Raw genomic sequence first — 24,637 nt, forward strand, 5'->3', positions numbered from 1 at the left:
GTTGGCATGTGTTGAACACGTCGAGTATTCGTTTGTCCCACGATTTGAACACCGCAAGGCGACGAGTAGGCGGGGCCTGCTGTGGAGCACAGTCACATGACCCGCCCCGGAGCCAGGCTGACCAATTCCAATATGGTGGCCAGCTTCGCAGGTCTCCGGTTGCTGTTGATGATATTGTTGTCGTGCGGGATCCGGTTGGGCTTGTGCGGCCAGGCGGCGCCGCCCGTCGTGCGTCTGCGCCCGGAGGATCCCGCGGGCCTCGTGTGTATGAAGGGGGGAATCATCTCGGCGCCCCGGGGAACCTCGTTCAAGCTGCGGCTCTTCGGCACCGACCTGGGGAACCGGACCTGGCCCTGGCTAGCATTCGCGGGGGCTTCCGGAGGTCCGGCGGTCAGGGACCCGTGCGGGGACGAAGACAGACGGCGTCAGGCCGCCTTCCAGGCCAAGGAGCCCTTCGCGGCGGAGGACGACTGCAGCGGGCTGCTGACGGTGGAGGTCCGGCCGGATGGCGGCGGCGGTGATGGCGGTGGCGGTGGCGACCTCCAGCAGAACCTCCATCACTTGTGCGTGCAGAGCGGGGGCAAGTGGACCTCGGCGGGTGAGGACAGGCTGCGCGTGGCCTCGGACGAGCCCGCGCCCGCGCCCGCGGAGCACATCCCGGCGTGGGGCCTGGCGGTGCTGGTGCCGCTGCTGGTGCTCGCCTGCGGGCTGCTGAGGACGGTCCACCTGAGCCTGCTGTGGCTCGACCCGGTCGAGCTTTACGTGATGCACAGCTGCGGTTCCGAGGAGGAGAAGCGCGCCGCCAAGCGCCTGGAACCCGTTAGGAGGAGAGGGAACTTTCTGGTTTGTCGAATTCTAATACAAATATCAAAGGATGCTTTTGAGGACATTCTGCAGAGCGAGATCAATAAAGTCCCTGTAAAGTGAAGATAATAAAATAAAATAAAAACTCTCTTGTAACACAACGCACCCAAATTTGAAGGATTACGAACAAAACCAAGTACAAGGAATGATACATCTTAATGAACTATAAATACAGTAAAAATGACATTTGTTCCTGCTATAAAAACGAACAAAGTTGCTGGAAAAATGACTTAAAACTAACTGGAAAAAAGTCAAAGAACTATAAATGAACGGCAAATCCCAAACTTGTGGTCAAGCAGTTGAAATCCTCGTCGAGTAGAATCTTAGCAAAGTTTTACCTCCCAAGTCCTGGAATCGGCCTTGTGATGGTAGTAACTGCTTAAATGATTTATTTGAATGAAAATACCACGTGTTATAATAAACATTGACATGAAAATGTTTCCATAATTCTAATTCAATAATCATACATTTAAAAGATTCCGAATTGTCATAAAAGTGCAATAAGTCAGGCCTTTCATAAATGTAAGAAAATACTTTTAAATTCACGTTCAAGAAAAAATTAGATACAAAAGAATTGGTCTTTAAGATTCTATTTTGTTGTTAATTTACGGGAAAAAGGAGATATTAAAATAATCGATTTATGGTTTTCTGAATCGATATCGCGCTCAAAAAGGAAACTCGATGATTCCAGTTTTTTGTGCGTGCGTTTTGTCCGCCAGGCGTGCTCGCTGCTCTTCCTGTGCGTCCTGGCCCACTCGACCTTGGGGGTTCTGCTGTTCCGGGTCTTGGGCTCGGTGGCGTCGGCCGCCTTCGCCGCCGCCTTCATGCTCTTCTTCCTGGCCGAGCTGCTGCCTCACGTGGTGTGTTCGGGCTACGGCTTCCAGCTGGCGCCGGGTCTCACCTGGCTGGCCCGGCTCAGCATGCTGCTCACCTGCCCGCTCTCCTGCCCGCTGGGGCTGGTCCTGGACCTGGCGCTGAGGCGGGACATCAGCACCTGCTGCATCCGGGAGCGGGCCATGGAGATGATCCGCACCAGCGTCAACGACCCCTACAGGTGCGGCCGCCGGGCTCGGCGACGACGCCGGCCGGGACGCCATTGACGCTGGCGTTTTTGCCTGCAGTGAGTTTGTGAAGGAGGAGTTCAGCCGCGGGACGCTGCGCAGCAAGACGGTGGAGGACATCTTGACGCCCCTCAAGGATTGCTTCATGCTGCCCAGCTCCACCCTGCTGGACTTCTCCACCATGTCGGACATCATGCAGAGCGGATACACGCGGGTGCCCATCTACGAGGAGGAGAGGTGGGCGGGGCAAGTTGACGCGCGTCATTTGCCACTTCTTGCTGACACGGGTGGCAAATCCAGGTTCAGAAAGTAAAAACCCTGCCACAATTTGCCTTTAGCCTCCGAGGCTAAAGCTAAACTGTGGCAGGGTTTTTACTTTCAGCTGCTAGCTAGCCAGCTCCCATGGCGCTTCTTGTTTACCTGCTCGAAAGCTAGCTAGCCTCGGAGGCTAAAGGCAAATTGTGGCAGGGATTTGACTTTTTCTGAACCTGGATTTGCCACCTGTGCTTGCTTGACTGCTCATTTGATGCAAATTTGCTCCGACTGACTTGCTTGCAGTCCAAAAGTCCACTTTGGCTCTCCGATGAAAAATGCTTCTCAATCGGGCGGTGCAATTCATCGAAATTCAATTACAATGTCAATAAATTATTGCACTCCACAATTACAAAATCAGCATAATTGTAAAAAAAAAGAAGAAAAGATTATTAATACAAATTTTTGAGTTGTTTAAATTGATACATTTGCACCTTTTTTAAGTTTTAAAATAAATAATTAAAAGAACTTGTGTAATTATAGTGTTTCAAAGATTTCTATTTGTCTTAATATTTTTTTAAATTTTTTTTTTACCTTTTCTTGTTTTGTAACAAAAGTGCACAAGCTGCACTCCAACATCAAGTTTTTGCCAACATAAAGAAAGAAATATTGTTATAAATATTTATTATTATAAATTCTGTTTGGTCCAAAAGGAACTTGCATTACTATAATGTTTCTTTTTTTTTTTTTAATTTGGTGTGAATAATAATAATTATTAATATTATATTATATATATATATATATATATATATATATATATATATATATATATATATATATATAATATAATATAATTAATAATAATAAATAAAAAAATTGGTGTGTAAAATTGCGATGAACTGCGAGTTAACTATGGAAATTATACCATTAATTACGGTTAATAATTGTAACCGACTGGCACTCCTAATATATAAACATTCGGTGCAGTGCAATGTGTCCATTAAATATTACTATTATATTCATATATTATATGATTAAATCTTATATTATTTTCTAAATATGTACATTTTATCGATTTAGTTATGCTGTTATGCAGTACACGTTTCTATATATTTTTTCATGAAACAGGAAAAGTTGAAGTTTGTCACATTCGTTCACTAGAATTTTGTGTCCTTGTGAACTTTTAAAAGACTGCAAGTCCAAATGTTTAGTAAACCATAAAGACCTTAAATATTTATGAAACATAAATCCGATATTGTTTATTGTGATGGAGATGAATTTCTTGGCTGATTTTTACATGCCGAGCGTTTCCGTCCAACGTGAATGAACGCCGGATGACATCGCCTCGTGCCGCAGGTCCAACATCGTGGAGATCCTGTACGTGAAGGACTTGGCGCTGGTGGACCCCGACGACTGCACGCCCATGACCACCATCACCAAGTTCTACAACCACCCGCTGCACTTTGTCTTCAACGACACCAAACTGGACGCCATGTTGGAGGAGTTCAAGAAAGGTCGGGCGACCGATCGACTCGATCGACTCGCTCGCTCGTAGCCTCGCCGCTAACGTTAGCTTGTTGCGTTCAGGAAACTCTCACATGGCCATCGTGCAGAAGGTCAACAACGAGGGCGAGGGCGACCCCTTCTATGAGGTGCTGGGATTGGTCACCCTGGAGGACGTCATCGAGGAGATCATCAAGTCGGAAATCCTGGACGAGTCCGACGGCTACCGTGAGTTCTCGTGCTAAGCGCGTAGCTTTTGTGATTTTTCAATCCAGTCGTAGATTTAAATACCAAAGACCATTCGTTTTGAAAACCTCGCTAGCGCTAATGCTAAAGTAAATGGAGGATCCCGTTGACATGCTAACGAGAAATTAGCATCGACGTCCAGAGTGAAATTCCTTCAAATAATGAATTTCACACTCAAATGCTGTGAAAACGCACACGTTAGATGAAATGACTATTCTCAACCGGTGGGAAAATAAGAATTATTGAATCTTTTCTTTCGCTGTAAGTGTACGCCGCACTGCCCCTGAAGCCCCTGAAGCCCCTGAAGCCCCTCCCCCACTCAACTGCAAACATTGCAGAATGTTGAATTAGCAAAATATGAGGTTGTCGTCGCTGTCATTTTGGCAACAAATCTGCGACGTAAAAGCGACATTTGAGACAACGCGCAAATTAACCTCACATTTGAGTCAAATTGACCCACAAAACACATTGAAAAGGATTATTTTTCGTTTCCTTTTTATTAGAAAATGCAATTATTGGGCTTTTTTGTCCAGTCGGTCGTCGCCGTGACGCGTTTGCGTGCAAGCAACCCGCGTTCATTTTGAACGCATTTCCTGGTCTCATTTTGTGCTCTAAAAATGAGTCGTGGTGCCGTCAAGTATATTTTGCCATCATCGGGTTTTTCATTTTCTTCCTTACTTTTTGGACCCGGATTTGCCACCTGTGCTGCGAACGCTACCAACCTGGCGTGTTTCCCGCGCGACCTTTCAGTGGACAGGAAGGTGAAGCGTCCGCTGCCCCCGCTGGAGATCCCGCTGGAGCCTCGCAGCGCCGCCGACGAGTTCTCGCTCTTCAAGACGCCCGAAGGCGAGCCCAAGATCCGGACGTCGCCGCAGCTGCTGCTCGCCACTCACCGCTTCCTCTCCAGAGGTGCGTTACTGTCTGCGCTTCACGGCGGCCATTTTGCGGCGCTCTCTGCGCATCCCCCCGCGTGCCGTGCGTCACCTGTGGCGTGTCTTTGACGTGGCGCAGAAGTGGAGCACTTCAGTCCGGCGCGCGTGTCCGAGAAGATCCTTTTCCACCTTCTGCGGCACCCCAGCGTCAATCAGGAAGTGCACTTTGACCCCGGCAACCGCCTCAGCCCCGCCCACTACCTGTACACGCGCAACCACCCGGTGGACTACTTCATACTGCTGCTGCAGGTGAGAGCGCGTGTGTCGCTGGGAGTGTTTGAGAGAGAATCTGAGTGAGCTTGCGTTTTTTGCCGGCAGGGTCGAGTCGAGGTGGAGATCGGCAAAGAAGGCCTCAAGTTCGACAACGGCGCCTTCACATATTACGGCGTGTCGGCGCTCACGCTGCCATCATCAGGTCAGGACTGGAACTGCAACAACAGCACACAATCAGCAAGCCCAGCGATTGGGGGTTCATCAGAGGTGGCAAATCCAGGTCCAAGAAGTCAAATTCCTGCCACAGTTTGGCTTTAGCACCTGATGCTAGCTAGCTAAATAGCTAGCCCCCATGGTGCTCGTTTACCAGCTAGGGAGCTAGTTAGTTAGCTAGCCCCCATGGTGCTCGTTTACCAGCTAGGGAGCTAGTTAGTTAGCTAGCTAGCTAGCATCAGGGTTCAAAGCCAAACTGTTGCAGGGATTTTACTTTCAGGACCTGGATTTGCCACCCCTGCAGATCGTTGTTTCTAAAATTGCGTTTGCGGGGTGTACAGTGCAAGAGTCTCCAGTGTTGACTCAACGTCAATCTCCCCGAGATCCGTTTGACGGGTCCGAAGCGACCAGTCCGTCCAGTTACTGCCCGGACTACACGGTCCGAGCGCTCACCGACCTGCAGCTCATCCGGGTACGTACGTGCGCGGGTGGCCTCGCGCTGCGTGGGTACGTCAGGGATGGGCAAACGTGTGTGTGTGTGTGTGTGTGTGTGTGTGGTCTTGTTTTTGTTACATAGTGGGGCCAACATTTCAGGTTTTTTTGCTGGGTCCCACAAGTTTAGACCTCTTTTTGAGGGTCAAGACTTTTAGAGTTTAGGTTTGAATTGGGTTATGGTTGAGGTTAGGGTCAGGAATTCAGGTAGGCAATCATGTTTGATGGTTGGGGTTAGGGGGAGGGGCTAGGAAATGCAACATGTCAATGAGATGGCCCCACAAAGATAGTAAAAAAAACTGGTGTGCGTGTGTGAGCAGGTGACCCGCCTGCAGTACCTGAACGCCCTGATGGCCTCGCGGGGCGGCACCGGGCCGAGCCCAGACCCGCCGGAGATCAAGATCCTCCCCAACAGTCACACCAAACTGCTCAACGACAGGAACGCCGCCTCGGCCGCCCAAGGTTAGCCCGGACGGCGGCCGAAACGCCCGCCAGCTCTCGCCGCACTAACGTCTGACCACTTCCTGTTTCCTGTTTCCTGTTTCCTGTCCAATCAACTAACACAAGTGCACAAATGGTTCTTGTCTTCTCTTTGCCGACTTTCTCCTCCAGACTTGAACTTCTCTTTCTTTGACACCATTGACAACTACTGCTAGCGCGGCAGGTGAACGCGACCGCACGCTACATCTCCGCTTGTGTGTGTGCGTGCGTGTGTTAGCTTGTGCTTGTGTTTGCAACTCTCAATTAATGCCTCCTTGCTCTGCTCTCATTCACATTTCATTTTCAAATTGTAATATTTTGTGACCTTTAATATTTGTTATACATTTCAGCATTGTACTGTTTTTCTTTAATTTATTTTTATTATTGGCATTTCTTTTCAAAATTTATTTTTTCATATCGTTTTACTAATTATTTTGAATTTGAGCTATTGTCTGTTTTAAAACAATTTTATTTTTAGCATTTCATGCTCCAACTTTTTTTTTAACATTCAATTTCTTGTTCATGTTAGCATTCTGTTCTCAACACTTATTTTATATATTTTTTAGCATTTTAACTTTTGTTTTAATGTAATTTGTTTAATTTATAATTCCAGCAATATTGCTCTTGTTATATTCATTTTTTGAGCATTATATTTTCTAATTTATTTTTACATGAATCCAATTCATGAATCATTAAAAAAAAAAAAAAATCTAAGAATTGTTCACGTTTTTTTTTAACCATTTACAGTTTTGATCTTTTTCTTTTCAGATTTTCATTTTTATTCTAAGTGTTCCATTTTCAAATTTTATTACTTAACATGTAGTTAATTTATGTTCCAGTTATATTATTTTCAAATGTTATCATTTATTTAACATTTATCATTTGTTGTTTATTGTTTTAGTTTTGTTTAAGTTGTGTACATCATAATTCAGTTTGTTAATGTTGTTGGTCTCCTTCTCATTGGTCGTGTCCCACCATGTGCCCGCCCCCCTCACTCACGTGTTCTGTGCTCTCATTGGTCGGCTTCTGCAGGTGGAATCGAAGAAGAAGAAGACGGCGGCGAAGAAGAAGAAGAAGGAGAAGGCAGCAACGAGGCTCGTGCGTAGCGACGTCCTCTTTAAGCCTCGATGGATGAGACTGGTCTCCATTTATTTGATGTCATTGTAATTACCATTATTATTTTCATTAATGTTATTATTACTTTTTTTTAAACACTGTGTGTAGATTTTTATGATTTGGTTTTGTTTCTTTGGGGCGGTGCCTTTCTTCTAAATTCAGCATTGCCAGTGGTCACTTTTGCCGTACGTGTGCTAAAGTGCGCCGCGCGCGTGTGCGCGCATCCGTCCCTTTCGACGCTTAATCGAACAGTGCACACTCTCCCGAGGCTGGATGGTCACGTGACCTATCGGGCTGGTTTCCGTGGTTACGCGAGGGGGTGTTTGGGCTAACCCAAATAAGATTTGTCTTTGCCAAACGTCTCACTGAAAAGCTGTTTGAATCTTGAATAACACTTTGAAAATGATTCCATGCCACGTTTTGTTTGTGCTCAGGCTAGCTGCAGTAGCTAGTTAGCGTCTCTTTGCTTGTTGTTGATTCATTGATCGTTCATTTGTCAACAATTTTGTGTGTGACATTTTGACTCATCCTTAACTGGAACCCCAAAATCGCACCTTCAACCCTTGCCCCGTTGTCGCTCCATGTGTGAGCATTAGCGTTAGCATGCTAACCGAATGAAGAACTAGTGAGTGCACACATTGCCAAATAATTATTTTTTGCTTTTTCTCGGACCAGCTCATGCTAATAGTTATCATAATCAAGTGCATGCTAAAGCTTTAGCCAAAGCTAGCAAGCCTCATTTAGCTAATCGCAAGCTAACATGTCACTTGGATGTTGTTTAAATTCACTTGAGCATTCCTTTGAAACGTAAGGCTACATGCTAACTTTAGCTCCTTTGCCTTTGGAGGTCAATACTAAGGTACTAAGGCAAAGTTAGCTAGTGGTTATGCTAACGTTTGTCAAGTTGACAAAATGCCTTTCAGTTGATTTTTTGTCTTACCCGACCGACTGTCACTAATGTCGGCCTGCACGTTTTTGAAGGGAATTTCGTGCTGTTAAGCGCCGCCTTTGACGGTCAACAAGGACGAAATAGAACTCGCAAACGGGTTTTTGTTTAGTGTGCATTTAACAGGCTACGAGCTAAACCAATATAAGCTAAACTAAACTACGGTTGGACAATCGATGTTTGAGATGGTGGATTAGCCGATTTGACAAAATTTGGAGAGCTTTTGTTTCAGTAGTTTTATGAAGAAGAGAAATTAAAGCCAATAACAAGCTCAGCGTTCGATTCTCGTTTGCGGGATTAGCAATGGGCTAGTTAGCGAAGTATCACGCATGTTCTCTCATTCTGTTTAATCAATCGCTGTTAGGAATTGATACGCTGTCATCTTCCAGCAGAACATCTTGTTTGATTCCGAGATTTGTTGAAATTGTTTTACTATTCAAATAACTTGTTCCTTTTTTGTATAAAGGTGAATGTAAAAAAAGAAAAATGTCAACGAAGAGTGCAAGTATTCATAAATTAGATTAGACGAGTTTGAAGTTGTTGAATCACTTCCTGTTTGTGTTACTTTTTTATAGTTTTATTCGCAGCAGCGACGTTGGATTTAATACTTAAAATGATTCCATTTTCCTAGGAAATAAAGTAAACCCTGTTCTAAATGCATCCGTCTTAGTTTTCAGGTTTGTATCATTCACAAATGACGACTTTCTCGATAGTCGTTTGTCAGCGCAGTTATCAACGGCTCGTTTGTGATGTAACAGCACCTCCCACAGGACAACTGTGGAATTGCATCTTCATGAGCAGCACAGCTTCTCCCATTTCATGACCATGTTTTCATTTTGTCACGTAAGGTTAGCATGTTTGCGTGGTATGTGAACATTTCATGTTTTCATGTCTCACATACTCCGTGTTATCGTGCTATGTTATCATCTTGAAATGTTTTCATGGTATGTCGTATTTGAACATTACACGATCACGTCATGTTGCCGCGATCATATTTTCATGTTGAGTTTTCCATGCTAACATGTTTTCATGTAAGAATTTTATTGTGTTGTCGCGCTATCATAATTTCATGTTATGTTGCATTTTTATTTTGTCATGTTACCATGTCATACTTGCGTTATTTTATATCCTCATCTGATGTTGTCATGTCAAAACCATGTTTTTATGTTAGCATGTTATCTTCTTGCGCTATATTATCATTAGGGGTGGCGAGTAACGATACCAGGCCTTTTTTCAAGCAGGCTTTTTCCCCCAGCATTTTATTAGCTTGGCGGCCCACCAGGCTTTACTTGCTAACTTCTTTAATTTTCACAAACAATTAATTCCTTTGAAGAAAAAAAAACATTTTGTCACTTGCTGTCGACTGAAGATGACCTCACGCATGCTCACTGACCATCTGTGACGTCATCTCCAGTGGAAAGTGTGTTTTTAAAGGTATTCATTGTACATGGAAAAATAATGAAGTTAATAATGGACAAAATATCCGCGTTTTACTGCTGTAAATGGCTAATTGAGTCGAGTATCCTTTTAAGTCTGGAAAAGCTGGTCTCGAACATCCCTATCACAATGCTGTCATTTTGTCACATTAACATGTCATGTTAGCATGTTGTGCTTTAATTTCATCTCATGGTTTTGTCACGTCAGCAGGCTGACGAGCGTGCGGCAACTCGTTGACCTCACGTTTTGCGCGCGCGCGTGTGTGTGTGCGTGTTGCCTCTGTCAGTCACATTGGCAGCACATGGCAACAGATCTAAAAATAGCATCGTCGTCCTCCTCCTGCACGATCAGGATCAGGCTTGCTTCGAAACACTAACATGTTGGCATACTTTTTTTCTTCTTTTCCCTCTTCCTTCAATGGCTCATTTTTATTCAATCTATTTTATGTCTTTATTTTTGCCATGGGTCGTCACGGGCAGCTGGTGCGGGGCCCATTCAACATAAATTCCATCAGCCGAACGCTGTTTTGCTCATTTAGCACGTTGCAGATTCACCAAATGAATTAGTCAAACAATTTAATGACAGGTGACGTGCCAGGCGCACGCCTCGCACTGGAATGTCGTCACAGGCTAAATGTTAGCGCCGATTAAATATGACACTACTGAAGGTCGTCGTAATACAAGATCATCTAGTAATAGTTTTAGTACACTGGTTCTTAACTTGACTTTTGCCTGTAGTTGTAGTAAAGGTAGTAAAAACAGTCGCTATGGGGGGAAAAAAAGCCCATGACGTCATCAAGGAGCAGTTACATCGTCGTTAGAGGCTAACATCTGATATCCGAGTTACAAGAAGCAGCACAGCCACGAGAAACACGAGTAGCAAATAAACGCAGCAGACTTCTGGGATTAAGTACATACATTTATTTTCAAATATTGTTGATATTCAAATTGAGTTTGTCAGCGCGCGTCAGTACTTGAAATGACGTTGGGAGTCAGCAGAGGCGACCTCGCTGACACTTTTGTGTCGCTGGCCGCTGAGGAGTTAGCGCGCTCCCACAATGCACCAGTGCCACGCCGCACATGTGCGTGCTCATTAGTCAGCGGTCAGTCGCCAGGGGTCACGGAGGACGCTTAGCCGCCAGCACGCAACACCGTGATGGCAATTCAATAGGTGCAGGTCTGACGGCGTTCCAAATCTCCAAAAGAACCTCGGTTCCTTTCGTGAGCTCGTCCGTTCTGTTTGCAATACAGTGAAGTCCGTTTTATGGGATTGGAGGAATGTAAACATTCAAGACTGACTCGTGAAATACAGGAAAGTAGTCAAGAACCAAGTCATCAAGTATGTTTTGGAAAATAATTAAACTGTCTCCAGGCGGTACTGATTCTGTATGAGACACGTGAAGTGTTAGTAGTAGTAGTAGTAGTAGTAGTGAAAGGGGGGGGGGGGTACATACTTGCCTAATGAGGATGTGGCGTGGGTGGGCACAATCGTGTGCTTGTAAACCAGCTGACTCCCTGTGCAGGAATGTGTGTTTGTGCGTGTGTGTTGGTAGGCTCCGCCCACATTCTCCAAACTCGCGCTCGCCCCACAGCCGCCATGCGCCAACGTCAAGTCAGGGACGGTGCGGAATCGTGGGGGGCGCTAGTAGTAGCAGCAGTAGAACTTGTACTAGTAGCAATAGCTGTTGTAGTGCTGTGGTTGAAATGGTCAAAAACAGTTGCAAGTGTAGTAGCAGTTTTAGTAAGTATATTTTAATGTAGTAAAAGTGGTCGGCTAGTTCAAGAAATTGTAGTAGTTGCTGTCGGAGCATTTTTTTTAAGCTTTGTCAACAATTCAATTTGTTGTCATACTTGCAAGGGTAAAAAGAGTTTTAACGCTAGTTTGTTTTTTGCGAGTATCGTAATTGACGCCCACCCAGAAAGTTTGTCATTTACAATCGAAGCCCCCTATTAAAGTAATTTAATAGAATGTAAATCAAGTTTGTGCCTCGTGATGAATCGATGACGGCAATATAATAGTCACGCAAACAAAGTGATTCCGTAAACTGCTGTCATATTAATTCTATTCCGCGGCACCTTTTATGCACAAAGCTAGCATAACACCGCCACATAGTTGCTTTTTGATAGCCTGTCCAAGGCCTGACAGCGCCACCTGTTGCATCTTCAGCTCGCTGCAAGCGCAACATCCATTCTTCCAAGTAGCATTTTTTTTTCTTTCTGGATCTGCACCAAAATGGAAATGAGCTTTCATGAAGCCAAAAAAAAAGTGGAGTCAACTTTGTTGGAAGAAATTAACATTTCTTTATTTCGTAACTCATGAGATTTCATTTACACAATACATTTTACTTTATAAGTATTTGAAAATATCTTTTCTTTTTTATTGTCGTTGCTGGTTTGTAATAACTTTCCTATACTCTTGTGTCAATAATATAGTTCTGTTTTTTGTTTTTGGAAAAGAAAAAAAGGAAAAAGAACATCCACGGACGTGTTAGTTGGTGTCCAGCAGCGTCTTTTGCTGATTTTGTCCCGAGTGAGGCGAGAGAGAGGCCGATGGCAAAACGCCGCCCTCCTCTGCCGGTATTGCTAAGAATGTGCCCTGGTTGTCTTATAGGCTGACTTCATCCCCCTCGTCCAACATGTGGCGTACACGATTACGTTTGTGTGTGTGTTGAGTGGCAGCTGCTCCTCGGAGGCCGACCTGCAAACATCCCAGCACGCCAACGACAAACGAGGAGGACGCCGGGAGCCCGTCAGCCTCCACGACACGCACTTTTGTCACGATTCGAACACTACCGAGTCCAACTTGGGTGTGAGGTGACACCGCACCACGAGGCAGATGGACGCTCGTGCACTCTTTCTTCTTTTTCTCCCCCAATGCTGTGGATGTACGCGCGTGCGTGCGTGCGCACGTACGTACGGCGGAGGCGGCGGGCGTGCGCGCGCTCAGTCGTCATCCACGTCGTCGCCCTCCGACTCGTCCCGCCTCTCGTACATCTTGTCCCGGTGCCGCTCCTGGATCTCCTTCATCTCGTCGGCGTATCGGCTGAAGGCGCCGCCGAACTTGGCCCAGGCCTTGAAGGGCACCGTGATGGAGTTCCGGTAGCTGGGCTTCACCTCGCTGACGCGCAGGAACACGCCGTACTTGTTGGAGCCCACGTCGAAGAAGAAGCGCTTGGAGTCCACCATGATGGAGGTGCCCTCGGGGAGCTCGCCGAAGCCCGCGGCCGCCATGCCGCCGCCGCCGCCGCCGCAGGCCAGCTCGTCGTCGTCGCCGCCGTAGTCGTCGATGAGCTTGGCCAGCGCGTCTCGGAACTCGATCAGGCCCTGCGCCGGAAGGGCAATGGTCTGGCCGGTCAGCATGCCGCCCACCGGGCCGCCGAAGCCGGGGCCCCGGTTGACGGTCTGCCGGATCCGCAGGAACCTCCCCCGCTGGTTCTCCTTCAAGTCCAAGTAGTACTTGCGGTTCTCCCGCACCAGAAACTCGCTCTTGAGGGCTCGCCGAGGCCCGCCGTCCTCGCCGGCGGAGGCCTGCGCGATTTGCTCGGGGCTGCTCGGACCCAGCTGGGCGTAGTGCTCGATGAAGTCCCCGAGGTAGTCGCGCACCTCGGCGGCCACTGACAGCGAGAGGGTCAGACGACTTTTGGAGCCTCCGGCCCCGACCTCGGCGATCTTGATGAAGCGGCCCTTGTTGTTCTGCTTCACGTCCAGGTAGAAGCGCTTGTTCTGGATGTCGAGGCGCTTGGAGGCCAGCTCCTGGGTCTCCTGGTCCCGTTGGAAGTGCTGGAAGCCGCCTCCGCCGCCACCTCCGCCGCCTCCTCCTCCCCCGCTGCTACCGCCGCGCTCACTCCCGCTGTCACCATCCGCCATGTTCAGCTTCTGCCCATCTCCTCCTCTCTGGCCAGCGCGCGCCGCCTTCACACTCGCTGGGGCTGCGCTCGGGGAGAGGCTCGCGATTGGTCGAAGCGCCTGCCGCTCGCCCGCGTCGCCCCAGTTACAGCCTTTTCATTGGGCTGCTTCCCTTGTCAGTCACGCCCTCCGTCGGAGCGCTTGCGCGCCATTGGCCGAGAGGCGAGTTCCGGTTGCGTTCTTCCCAAACTATTTTCAGCCGCTCGTGTCAAACGTCATTTGTATGACATCATGTTTACGAGCGACCCGTCGTTAAAGCTGCGGGTGGACGACGCCGTGACGTTAAAAGCACAAAACTGTGATGACCAAAGCACCAAACAAGCACTTGCAACAAACGGCATGCCGACGCTTGCTGTCTACCTGCTTTTTCCACTTGAAAAGCAACATGTGACGCTCGTGTGCCTGCAGGGGGCAGCAGAGTTTTACCTACCTCAAATTGACACTGCACTAATAAAGCATCCATATACGACTATCTGTAGTGGCTTCAAAATAACTCACACCTCGTAGTTCACTTGCACTGATACTTATGTTGAAGTACTGAAAATTGGGTAAAAAAAAAAAAAAAAGGGAAAAGTAGAAGTACCAATGTAACTGGGCATCTTGTCAACACAAAACAACATTTTAACTGTCTATTATACTATTTAATAACTGTTTGGGTTATTTTGGAGAGAAAAAAAACTCATTACATGTTGTAAGTTGTGACTCGATGTTCATGCTAATAAAACAACTTGCTACCATAACTTTGCTAATGTTACAAATTGGGTTACAAAAAAAAACACCCAATTAGCCAAAGATAACAAGTACAAAAATGAATTAGACGTACAATTTTTGGGTTCCAGGTACTGGGTTGCACATTTTGAAAAAGGTAAGCCCACTCTGACAAATTAGAGCAAAGAAAGTACAGAAAAAAAACCTTTTCAAATACAGGGAGTAAAAAAAAGTCGTCAGAAAAGAAATACTCAGGTATAATTAAGAATTTAAAAAAAATACTTTAGTATAGTAATCAAGTATTTATATGGTACTGTACTTCGTTACTTCCCGTCACTGCTGGAACGTGGGTTGAAGCCGTGGTGCAAAACCGATGTCTTCCAGCAGGTGGCGGTGACTCCTGAAAGTTCACAAACACTAATCGAAGAAGACAAAGCGGAAATGATTAGGTCCGTGTTAAATCGCTCCAAAAACACGAACAAGTTATTATGTAGGCTGTATTTGTTATTATTTATTATATAACTCCCATAGTGAAATATGGTGCCGCTAAAGCGAAGAAAAGTGTCTTGGACCGGCGGTGCTTCGACGAGCGACAGCCGGGATGACGCGTCTAAGTTCCCGCAGGTGGTCCTCTTCCTCCTGGAGAGGAAGATGGGAACCAGCCGGAGAATTTTCCTCACCGAGCTCGGACGAAAAAAAGGCTTCAGGGTCGACGAGGTCTTCACGTATGTTGTCATTTACACTAAAACTCCAATTTACAAAGCACTTTTCATTTGAAAGAAAATCTCAGTGCTACACCAGGGATTGTCAAACTTGAAAATTGGTTCTTCAAAAAAACGAAACAAAACAAAAAAGTTCTCCAAGGTCAGTACCAGCATAACGTTACATTACATTCATTTTTTTCGACACCTAAATCATAATGCTAGCAAACATGAATCAATGGAGTAAATTGTTATAATGTGTTGTATTTTGTGTCACACATTTATCATTATATGCTGATATTACTCATGTATAGTTGTAGGCAGACATGTGATGTTGATGTCTCATCAGTGAAAATGTCACACACGTCATCTCAGAGAAGAATTCGGGCGACGAGGTCCGAGGGTGGTTGAGTTCACAGGGTCACGGCTCGACACCCGCTCACCTGGTAGACATCAGCTGGTTGACGGAGAGCCTGAGCGCCGGATGTCCCGCCCACATCCTGCAGCGACATCGACTGACGGTAGAAAAGCACACGAATGCTCCTTTGGAAAAAGGACGCTTGTGTCTTTGCTTTCTGCGGCACAAAGTTTGAAGCAAACATGGATATTGGTGTTGTAAAGTTCTCTAATATTTGTCTTCATGGTGGAGGAGCGGCAGACGTCAAGCAGAGACGAGGCAGCGGCATTCTCCATGCCCGTCTACGCCTGTCAGAGGCGAACCACTCTGGACCACCGCAACGCCGTCTTCACCGTGCGTCACACTCACAAACACTGCACAAAACAAACTTCCACATTTTTTAGGTTTATTTAATCAGAAAAAAACATGTCACATTATTTATTTATATATGTATATATACATTTATTTTATACATTATTTATTTATCATGTATTATAGTAGTCAGTTTGTCTTACTTTTTGTCTCAGTTTATGTAGAACATGTTAGGATTATTTTCATTTTTAAAGTGTATTTTGTTTTGTTGATATTTGATTTTAATTGTTTTACTTATTTTCTATTTATTTGTATATTTATACCCGTGACCCGTGAATTATTTTTTGTGTGTGCTAGTGTTTTAGTTATTTAGTATTTTTTGGTTCTGTTTATTGAATTGAAATATTTCAGTATTGTACTTCAATTTTTATTTTAGTGACTTACTTTATTTTTTTTAATTTTACATTTTTCACTTTATTATTCTTTTCAGTTTCTGTTGGGGTTAGAAAATCGTTTTTTTTTTTGTGTGTTTTTGGTTTTATTTTTAAAAACATTTTAGTTGTATTTAATGATTTTAAATTTTAAGTATTATGTTTGTAATTTGATATATTTATTTTTTGCTAATGTACAGTTGAGTTATTTTTTTAATTTTTTGTTATGTTTAGTTAATTGAAACATTTTAGCATTGTACTTCATTTTTTATTTTATTTTTGTAGTATTTTTAGTGCTACATATATTTTTTACTCTTTCTTGTGTGTGAAATGTCCACATTATCATTTGTATTTGTTTATTATGGTTTCTGTTGGGGTTAGTAAATATTTTTTTGTGTTTTTGGTTTTATTTATGAATTCATTTTCGTTTTATTTTATTATTTAAAATTGTAATATTATATTTGTAATTTGATGTATTTATTTTTTACTAATGTAGAGTTTAATTATTTTGATTTTTTTTGTTGTGTTTAGTTAATTGAAACATTTTAGTATTGTACTTCATTTTTGTTATTTTCTTTTTGTGTAATTTTTAGTGCTTTTTTAAATATATTTTTTTAGCGAAATGTCCACATTATTGTTTTTATTTGTTTATTGCTGTTTATGTTGGGGTTAGTAAATAGTTTTTTGTGTTTTAGGTTTTATTAATTTAAAACATTTTAGTTCAAAAATATTTCTATTTAATTTTGTATTTAATTTTTAGTGTTATATTTTGATTAATTTTTTTTCACAATTGATAATAAAAAAAAAAAACAGCATGCTGGAAGTTTTTTTTGAAGTTTGTTCTAATTGTTGCGTATCCCTTGTTCAGGAAGCTCTGTCATTGTTGGCTGAAAACGCCGAGCTCAGCGAGGACGGCGGTCGTGCGGTGGCGTTCCGCCGCGCCGCCGCCACGCTGAAGGCTTTCCCCGAGCAGGTGACGGACGCCCGGCAGCTCCGAGGATGCCCGTGCTTGGGCCGACACTCGCTGGGAGTCATCCAGGTGGCCGTCCGGAAGGTTCTCGCGCTTGCCTTTTGTTCCGCGTTGACTGGCGCTGACGTGGTCTTGGCAGGACATTTTGGAGAACGGAACATCCCGCGAGGTGGAGGCCACCAGGCGGTCCGAGCGTTTCCAGGCCTTGAAGGTCCGACCGGGCTCATATATATAAATAAATGACTAAAAGTGAAAATAAAAATGGATATAAAAAAACATCATTCAAAAAATAAATCCAAATGTATTTATTTATTATTATATATATATTTTTGTTGTTGTTTGTATTTCCCTTTGTATGCATTTTTTTTTATTACATTTTTCAAATCTGTTCTTATTTTCACTTTTAGTCATTTATTTATTTTATTAATTTTTGAATTTTTTGAATTTTGGCTCAAAGCTGTTTGGGAAAATATATATTTGGTGCAAATAATTCCAAGTACATTCTGAAAATATTCCCACTTTTTGATTATTATCTTATTGCAGACGAATTTGAAATGACAAAAGAAATGTTGCAGGGCCTGCTGTTGAATTGTGCTCGTGTTCCAGCTCCTGACAGGAATCTTTGGCGTGGGAACAAAAACGGCGGCCCAGTGGTTCCGAGAAGGCATCCGGAACCTCCCTCAGCTACTCCAGTCGGGATGCGCCCTCAATGGCGCGCAGCGCGCGGGTGAGCGTCGTTAGTCCCGTGCGAGAAGTCGCCACTGCCGACCGACGACCTCTCCCGACCGCGTCCATCCGTCCTTCAGGCGTGGCTCACTACGACGACCTGACGCAGGACGTCACCAAGGCGGAGGCCGACGTCGTCGGCCGAATCGTCGAGGAGGCCGTCGGCGCCGAGCTGCCGGGCGCTCGGGTCGTTTTGGTTGGGGGCTTCAGGAGGTAAATTAACGGCCATTGACGGCTATAGACGTTTTCACCAACGTCTTACGAATGCAACTATGCCACCTAGTGGCAGAACAGCACAACACAAATCAATATCATGCTTATTTTTCAACAGTACAGGACATCTCAATTTTATGAATTATTATGACATGTTTGTATCAATGACTAAAAGATGCAGCTATATTTATTAGTTTAAAATGTTAAAACTTAAAAACGTTTGTTATTTATTTACATTTTATTGTACATTTAGAACAGATCTGAAATTTGTAATCAATCGTGAGTTAACTACTGAAGTCATGCGGTTAATTCCGATGAAAGAATTAAATGGCCTGACTGACACCCCTCGTGTGCACACGGTCTGACGCGGGCCTTGAATCCACTTTAAGTGCTATTAAAAATGGCGTTCAAAAGCATGAAATGGGACTCGGTTCTACCTGCGGGAAACCCGACGATGTCAACAAGGCGGTCGGCTGACGTTTGTTGCAGGGGGAAGCCGAGCGGCCACGATGTGGACTTCCTGATCACGCACCCGCAGGAGGGGCGGGAGGAAGGCCTGATTCCAAAAGTGGTGGCCCGCCTGGAGGCTCGGGTGAGCGCCAACAATTCAAGCCTTGTGTCGCAATGTCAGTCCCGACTAACTCGGTGGACGCCGCATGGCGCGTTGTTACTCTAAACTACGACGGACTGCTTTGCCGAGCATGCGATCTTGACTTCCTCATGGCTGCCCCAGACTAACTCACCTGACTGTCAGTGTGATGCATTTTTACTCATGACTCACTTGACTGTCAAGACATTGTTCCTCGCAACTAACTCTTCTGCTCATGGCAGTTTTCCTCATGGCTGCCCCTGACTAACTCTCCTGACAGACCATGTTAGCACAACACATTGTTACTGCCAACTTACTCTCCTGGCCATGTCAACGTGACACAATGTTACTCCTGACTAACTCTATCGATAATTGTAACATTGTGTCACGTGACATGATCGGAAGAGTTAATCATGCTGAACAGTGTCTAATATTAGCATTGCAAATAGAGTTAGTCGCGACATTACCACAGCCTGCGGAGTTACTGTGTGTGACGTCGACATAGTCAGTGGAGTTAGTCATGCTTAATTTGTCATTGCGGTGTGCTTGGTTGTTAGTCGGGCGCAACAATGTGTCACATTACAACTTATAGGCTTAGAAAGTGTTGACGTAGTCGACCAGTTTGCGTGTCATTGTTCCACTCAACTAACTCTCCCGACTGCTTCAGCTTTTGTCGCCGTAACGCGCGTGTGTGCCATCCCAGGACTTCCTGTTGTACCACAAGAGCAGCAGAAACTCGTACGCGGAGGCCAACGTGGCGCCCGCTCGTCCCGCTCGTCCCGCCCGTCCCGCCTCCAGCATGGATCACTTTGAAAGATGTCTGTCCATCTGGAAAGTTCCCACGCCGGAGCCGCACTCGCACCGAGACGACGCGGCGCCCCGACGTGGCGAGTGCAGGCGCTGGCGAGCGGCGCGCGTGGACCTGGTGGTCTGTCCGTTCAGCCAGTTCGCCTTCGCCCTGCTGGGCTGGACCGGCTCCAAGGTAACGCCGGCGGCGCCCCCCGCTGGTGGCGCGGCGGCATGACGCAAAGTTTTGCGCTTGCTCGGCAGTTGTTTGAGCGCGAGCTGCGACGTTGGGCCGCCCACCGCAAGGACATGTCGCTGAGCAGCCACGCCTTGTACGACAACAAGCAGGTGCGCCCACACACCCATCTGCTTTCCTTCTCCTGATGCCAAACCACATGAGAATTTTTTTCCCCTCATTGCAACAAAAATGTGAAAATGATTTTGCTCATGTTGTCTGTTCTCGAATGTTAATGAAAGTCACTCGAGGTGGAACAATCAATCGATAATCATTATTTTGATGATCAATTAGTTGTTTAGCAACCTTGTTCAACTTCAAATTGTCCAAAAATTTCAACCTGATCAATAAATATTCTCAATTCCAATGAATCGATCAGGCGTCGCTGCAGTGCGTCACATGATGCATCCCACTTCCTGTTTGGCGGTGACGTCACTTTGGCTTGTGTCCGCGTGACAGCGTGAATTCCTGCCAGCTGCGACGGAGGAGGAGATATTTGCTCACCTGGCGCTCGAATACGTCCCGCCTTCAGAGAGGAACGCCTGAAGAAGAAGAAGGAGAAGAAGGAGGAGAAGGAGGAGAAGAAGAAGGAGAAGGAGAAGAAGAAGGAGGAGAAGAAGAAGAAGGAGGAGAAGAAGAAGGAGGAGAAGAAGAAGAAGGTTTCCGCCTCAAGCCGGTAAGACGCACTTTTGGGCCTTGCAGTCCGCTTGCATCGGGGACAGGCCAGTGACACACCAAATCCTTCACATGAAGTTTTGCTTGTGATCCAGAACATTTTGTTAACCAGGACTTCCTTATTGGACCAGCTTTTAGTGTTCGGACCATTTTTGTTCATTTTGTGGACAACAATAATGATCCTGAGTGAAAACACATCAAGGTCCTCCGAAGATTCTGTTGCTCAGAAAGTTGCTCGTTCCATAGTAAAGAAATGCACGAGTAGTTAGTTAGCGCAAGTCAAATGTTTCCGGTCCCCGCCCCCATCTTCTTGTCGTGACACTGTTAAATGACCAAATATGGTCAACACTTCCTGTGGTCCAAACACAAAGTCAAATAGTCTTCCATTGAAGTACAACAATTAACTGATTAGGCTGCCGCTTAATCAGTTAACAATCAATTGATCATTTCAAGACTTTGTTCAACCTGAAATCGTCCAAATCTTCCTCATTTCAGGAAATAAGGAAATATTGTGCAATTTCTGTCATCTATGTTGAAAAAAGAAGAAGACTTTTGCGAACATCGTATTTTGCTTTGGAAAACAATGAACAATATTTTTTCTGAACTTCATCAATTTATGTTTATGTTAAATGTAAATCATGTCCCGTTTTGGAAAATAATCAACAGATTAACGCATTATCAAAAATAATCCCGAGAAGTCCAACAGTTCCAAGTTTGGAGAAAAGATCTAGTCACAGACCGTGTGTGTGCGTGTGTGTGCGCGCGCGTGTGTGTTAAGTGTTAGTGGTTTCCGTGGCTTGGTGCTAACAGCCTCATTAACCTGAAAATGGGCAGGACCACTTCAAAGCAGCGTCGTGCCTCACACGTCCTCCCGTCACGATGGCACTTTTTCATCTTTATTTTTGGCCACGTTTGGCTTACACAACTCATAATTGTCATTAAAAAAAAAAAGCACGAGATGAGACAGCGAGTACGTACTACGCGAAACGTAGACGGGCCGGCGGAGACTCTCTGTCCGTCCGTCCGTCCTTCCATCCGTCCACTGGCTAAATGTGGGAATCGAAGTGACGATGACGTCGCCCGCCGCCCGCCATGTGACACCCTCGCAGTAAACCGGCTTCATTTTAGCGTGATCGTCTGTAATAATAAATATAATCCGTATTGTATTTGAGTTAATAATGAAAAAAAGAAGTTTCTTGGGATCTCAACATTTTTGGGATGTTTTTGCTTCTCCCGAGAAACAATCTAAGAACAACACTTTGTTTACTTGATGACTACATGATGACATCACGTTTAGTTGCGCAACATAAATGAATCCTTCTCTTATGTTGCGGGTCAGATTGACCCAAAGTTCAAAATCATTTTCTCGTATAAAGCATGACTTAATAAGTGCGATGAGATACAAAGTTAAGTTCGTTGCCATTCCTTCATTTGGGGCCTTTTTGGATACACGCATTTGTTCTGCTCCTCAGAAACAAACAGAACACGAAACTGACGGTTCACGCGTAAAAATGTGCCGCGATGACATCACTTTGGAACCGAACATGCCAACATTATTGCTGTTGTGAGAAACAATTGCGGCAAATGATGACGTCACCTAAAGTCCTTGCAGCGTAGAGACCCAACATGCGGCCAGGTTGGGGGGGGGGGGTGGGGGGGTGGGGGGGGGGGTTCTGGGGAAGGGACTGAGGGGCGTCATGGCGGGGGGGGGGGGGGGCTGCCGCGCCGGCTCGTCTCGCCAGCCCCATCAAAGCCCGGGGAGCCTTTGATGGGCTGATTGGGATCAATGGAAGACGGGAAGCCGTCCTGACGGAGGCCTTTTGCAGACGGGGGCGGAGCCGGGCCACGCCGGAGACTTCAATCGTCGGCGCTGGCCAATCCGCTCGCGCGCGTCTGCTCGCCTGTTGCCAACAGCGCCCAAGACTGCTGGGGGAGCTGGGGTGGTGGGGGCTTGGGGGTGAAGTCATTCCCCTCCGTGCCATCGGTTGTCGTTGTTCCTAAAGGCAAGCGGCAACCTCTTTGCGGGGGCGGGATTTAAAAACGTAAACAACTGGCGACGCATCGAGACCGCCGGACGACTTTGCAAATCTTCTTGCTGAAATAGGATCAGATCCTCTTCATGGCGGACTTTAATATTCTCGTGGGCTGTCCTGAAAAAAAGCATCAAGTTGAGTGCAGTCCTGTTTATCCGCGTTGATTCGCTCGCTAACGGCCAATCACGGCGATCCTTAAATGCCTCCGACGGCGATTCAACACGTGGGATTTGCTGGAAAGCCGCCATCCTGTTTTGGGCCTTAACAGAAGAGCAAACGGGCCCATTTAAGACGTGAATGGAGCCAATCACAGGGCGGCTCAGAATGGGGGATTTCGTCAATGATAGGGGTGCCGAAGGGGGGGGCCGGCGGGGGTCCCACGCACTCCTGTCGTCTGCATGCGTCACATCAACAAACGAGGCCATTTAAATCAACATAATAAACATTTGGATGAGTGGCTCGGTTTAAGCAAACAAGAAAGTCTTTTCTATTCCGAGGCGCGAGCCAATCAAATGCGTCCTTTGATGTCCCGGCAGGAACAGACGAGCCGGCTGAACTCGCCCCCGCGGACCGATTGCGACTGCGAGGCCCAAGCTCGGACTCGATCTCGCGTCCTCTGCGCTGCGAGGCGGACGCGCTAAGCATGGATTTGGATTTAAATCGTTCAAACGCTACATCGTTTTCCAAAAAGACGTTTTTATTTGATAAAATAATGACATCAATCAAATATTAGAGTAACGGCAGCTGTTTAGTAAATATTTTACAAAGTCATTAAAAATATTGTGGCAAATGAAAATTTTATTTTGAATATTTAAATTGAGTTAAAATGAAAAAATAATGATTTAGTTAAAATGGAGGGACGATTTACCCAATACTGCGTACCCCCCCTCCAATAAAGTCATTATTATCTTCAAGTATTAAAAAAAAAAAAGGGTTGTCATGGCAAAACGCTGGCATTGATCAGATAGTAACGCCATGAAAAGAAAAGGCGGCCTGTAAATTGATTTTATGAACGTAAACAATAAAGTGATTTTAATGACAAAATACTTTACCAGTGATTTAGTTTTAGGATTTACATTCAACTGTTGTTTTTAGTCTGTAAAATGTTGTTCAAGTGCAGCCAGCAGTAATAATTGTGCTTTTAAACAATTAGTAGCACTTTCAGTAGCCACCCCCCCCAACCCGACCCCCCCCCCCCCTCGTAGTCTCCACCTCATTGAATGTAAATGATTTGCGATCAATTATTGATCGAAGGAAGCCGATTGTTTGCTGTGCTCTGAATCCACTTAAATCTGGGATCATCCTGGGATTAGCTCTTGATCAACTCACTGCTCGTTATTCTCAATCACTCCCGGCGGCCATTTTGGATTTGGACGGCGATTAGCCCTTAGCGCTTGTGTGTAATATTTCACTTTGAAAATCCTTTGGCAAATAGAATAGTAAATAATGTAACACAAATAATGACTATCAATAATTACGTTAAATGAATCAAAATTTTTATTTAAGTCAAACAAAAATAAAGTGTCAATCACGTTGTTGTTGCGAGGTTCAATGAATTCACTGCTGATGTTTTTCACGTCAGTTTGAGGTTAGCATGCTAGCTGCTGTTTTGGATGAGGACTTTTTTTCCTCTTTTGTGCTGAATTTGTTCACGGCTGAGTCGAGTTTTTGTTTACGTAACGTGTTGCTGATGTTGTGCGTGCTTGAAGCATGTTTGTTGTTGGTGCTGTGCGGAATATGAAGTTGACAAAAATCACGAGGTTGGAATTTCGAGTCGACTTCAAAAATAGCCCTAAAATAATAGCAAAAAGGCTTCTTTCATTCGCTGCGTTTGGAATCGTTGATTATGTTTACATGCCGTCAATATTCGGGTCAGAGGTGGCAAATCCAAGTCCTGAAAGGAAAAACCCTGCCACGGTTTCATGCTAGCTAGCTAGATAGCTCCCATTGTGCTCGTTTAACTGCTAGCGAGCTAGCTAGCTAGCTAGGACCTGAAAGTAAAATCCATGCCACAGTTTGGCTTTAGCCCCTGATGCCAGCTAGCTAGCTAGTTAGCAGGTAAACAAGAACAATGGGAGCTAGCTAGGGAGCTATCTAGCTAGCTAGGACCTGAAAGTAAAAACCATGCCACAGTTTGGCTTTAGCCCCTGATGCCAGCTAGCTAGCTAGCTAGCGCTCTAGCAGGTAAACAAGCACAATGG

At 45.4% G+C, this 24,637-nt stretch overlaps 3 protein-coding genes across 6 annotated transcripts; 2 read left to right on the forward strand and 1 right to left on the reverse strand.

Annotated features, from left to right (window-relative positions):
- Positions 1 to 81: 81 nt before the first annotated feature.
- On the forward strand, positions 82 to 8,978 carry cnnm3 (cyclin and CBS domain divalent metal cation transport mediator 3). Of its 2 annotated transcripts, XM_077542588.1 has the most exons (12): positions 82 to 843; positions 1,584 to 1,918; positions 1,986 to 2,162; positions 3,534 to 3,691; positions 3,765 to 3,908; positions 4,677 to 4,835; positions 4,938 to 5,107; positions 5,177 to 5,273; positions 5,626 to 5,756; positions 6,097 to 6,238; positions 6,389 to 6,440; positions 7,289 to 8,978. In XM_077542588.1, exons 1-11 carry the CDS (start codon positions 97 to 99, stop codon positions 6,430 to 6,432), a joined length of 2,304 nt encoding a protein of 767 aa, XP_077398714.1. In that variant the 5' UTR covers positions 82 to 96; the 3' UTR covers positions 6,433 to 6,440; positions 7,289 to 8,978. The 2 variants fall into 2 exon arrangements, with proteins under 2 accessions (XP_077398714.1, XP_077398713.1); XM_077542587.1 differs by lacking the exon at positions 6,389 to 6,440.
- Positions 8,979 to 12,031: 3,053 nt separating this feature from the next.
- Positions 12,032 to 13,656, reverse strand: LOC144034031 (transcriptional regulator protein Pur-beta-like). The gene has a single exon (XM_077542542.1). The coding sequence runs from the start codon at positions 13,619 to 13,621 to the stop codon at positions 12,698 to 12,700; it is 924 nt and encodes a 307-aa protein (XP_077398668.1). The 5' UTR covers positions 13,622 to 13,656; the 3' UTR covers positions 12,032 to 12,697.
- Positions 13,657 to 13,677: 21 nt separating this feature from the next.
- On the forward strand, positions 13,678 to 21,089 carry polm (polymerase (DNA directed), mu). 3 transcript variants are annotated; one of them, XM_077542539.1, is made up of 12 exons: positions 13,678 to 15,093; positions 15,419 to 15,590; positions 15,719 to 15,820; positions 17,078 to 17,248; positions 17,319 to 17,390; positions 17,786 to 17,906; positions 17,986 to 18,118; positions 18,608 to 18,710; positions 19,411 to 19,689; positions 19,758 to 19,841; positions 20,188 to 20,307; positions 20,365 to 21,089. In XM_077542539.1, exons 1-11 carry the CDS (start codon positions 14,906 to 14,908, stop codon positions 20,272 to 20,274), a joined length of 1,512 nt encoding a protein of 503 aa, XP_077398665.1. In that variant the 5' UTR covers positions 13,678 to 14,905; the 3' UTR covers positions 20,275 to 20,307; positions 20,365 to 21,089. The 3 variants fall into 3 exon arrangements, with proteins under 3 accessions (XP_077398665.1, XP_077398664.1, XP_077398666.1); XM_077542538.1 differs by having other exon boundaries at positions 13,678 to 14,817; positions 14,900 to 15,093; positions 20,188 to 21,089; XM_077542540.1 differs by having other exon boundaries at positions 20,108 to 21,089.
- The last annotated feature ends 3,548 nt before the right edge of the window (positions 21,090 to 24,637 follow it).

The sequence above is a fragment of the Vanacampus margaritifer genome, chromosome 14 (genome assembly GCF_051991255.1).
Source record: "Vanacampus margaritifer isolate UIUO_Vmar chromosome 14, RoL_Vmar_1.0, whole genome shotgun sequence".
Lineage (NCBI taxonomy): Eukaryota > Metazoa > Chordata > Actinopteri > Syngnathiformes > Syngnathidae > Vanacampus > Vanacampus margaritifer.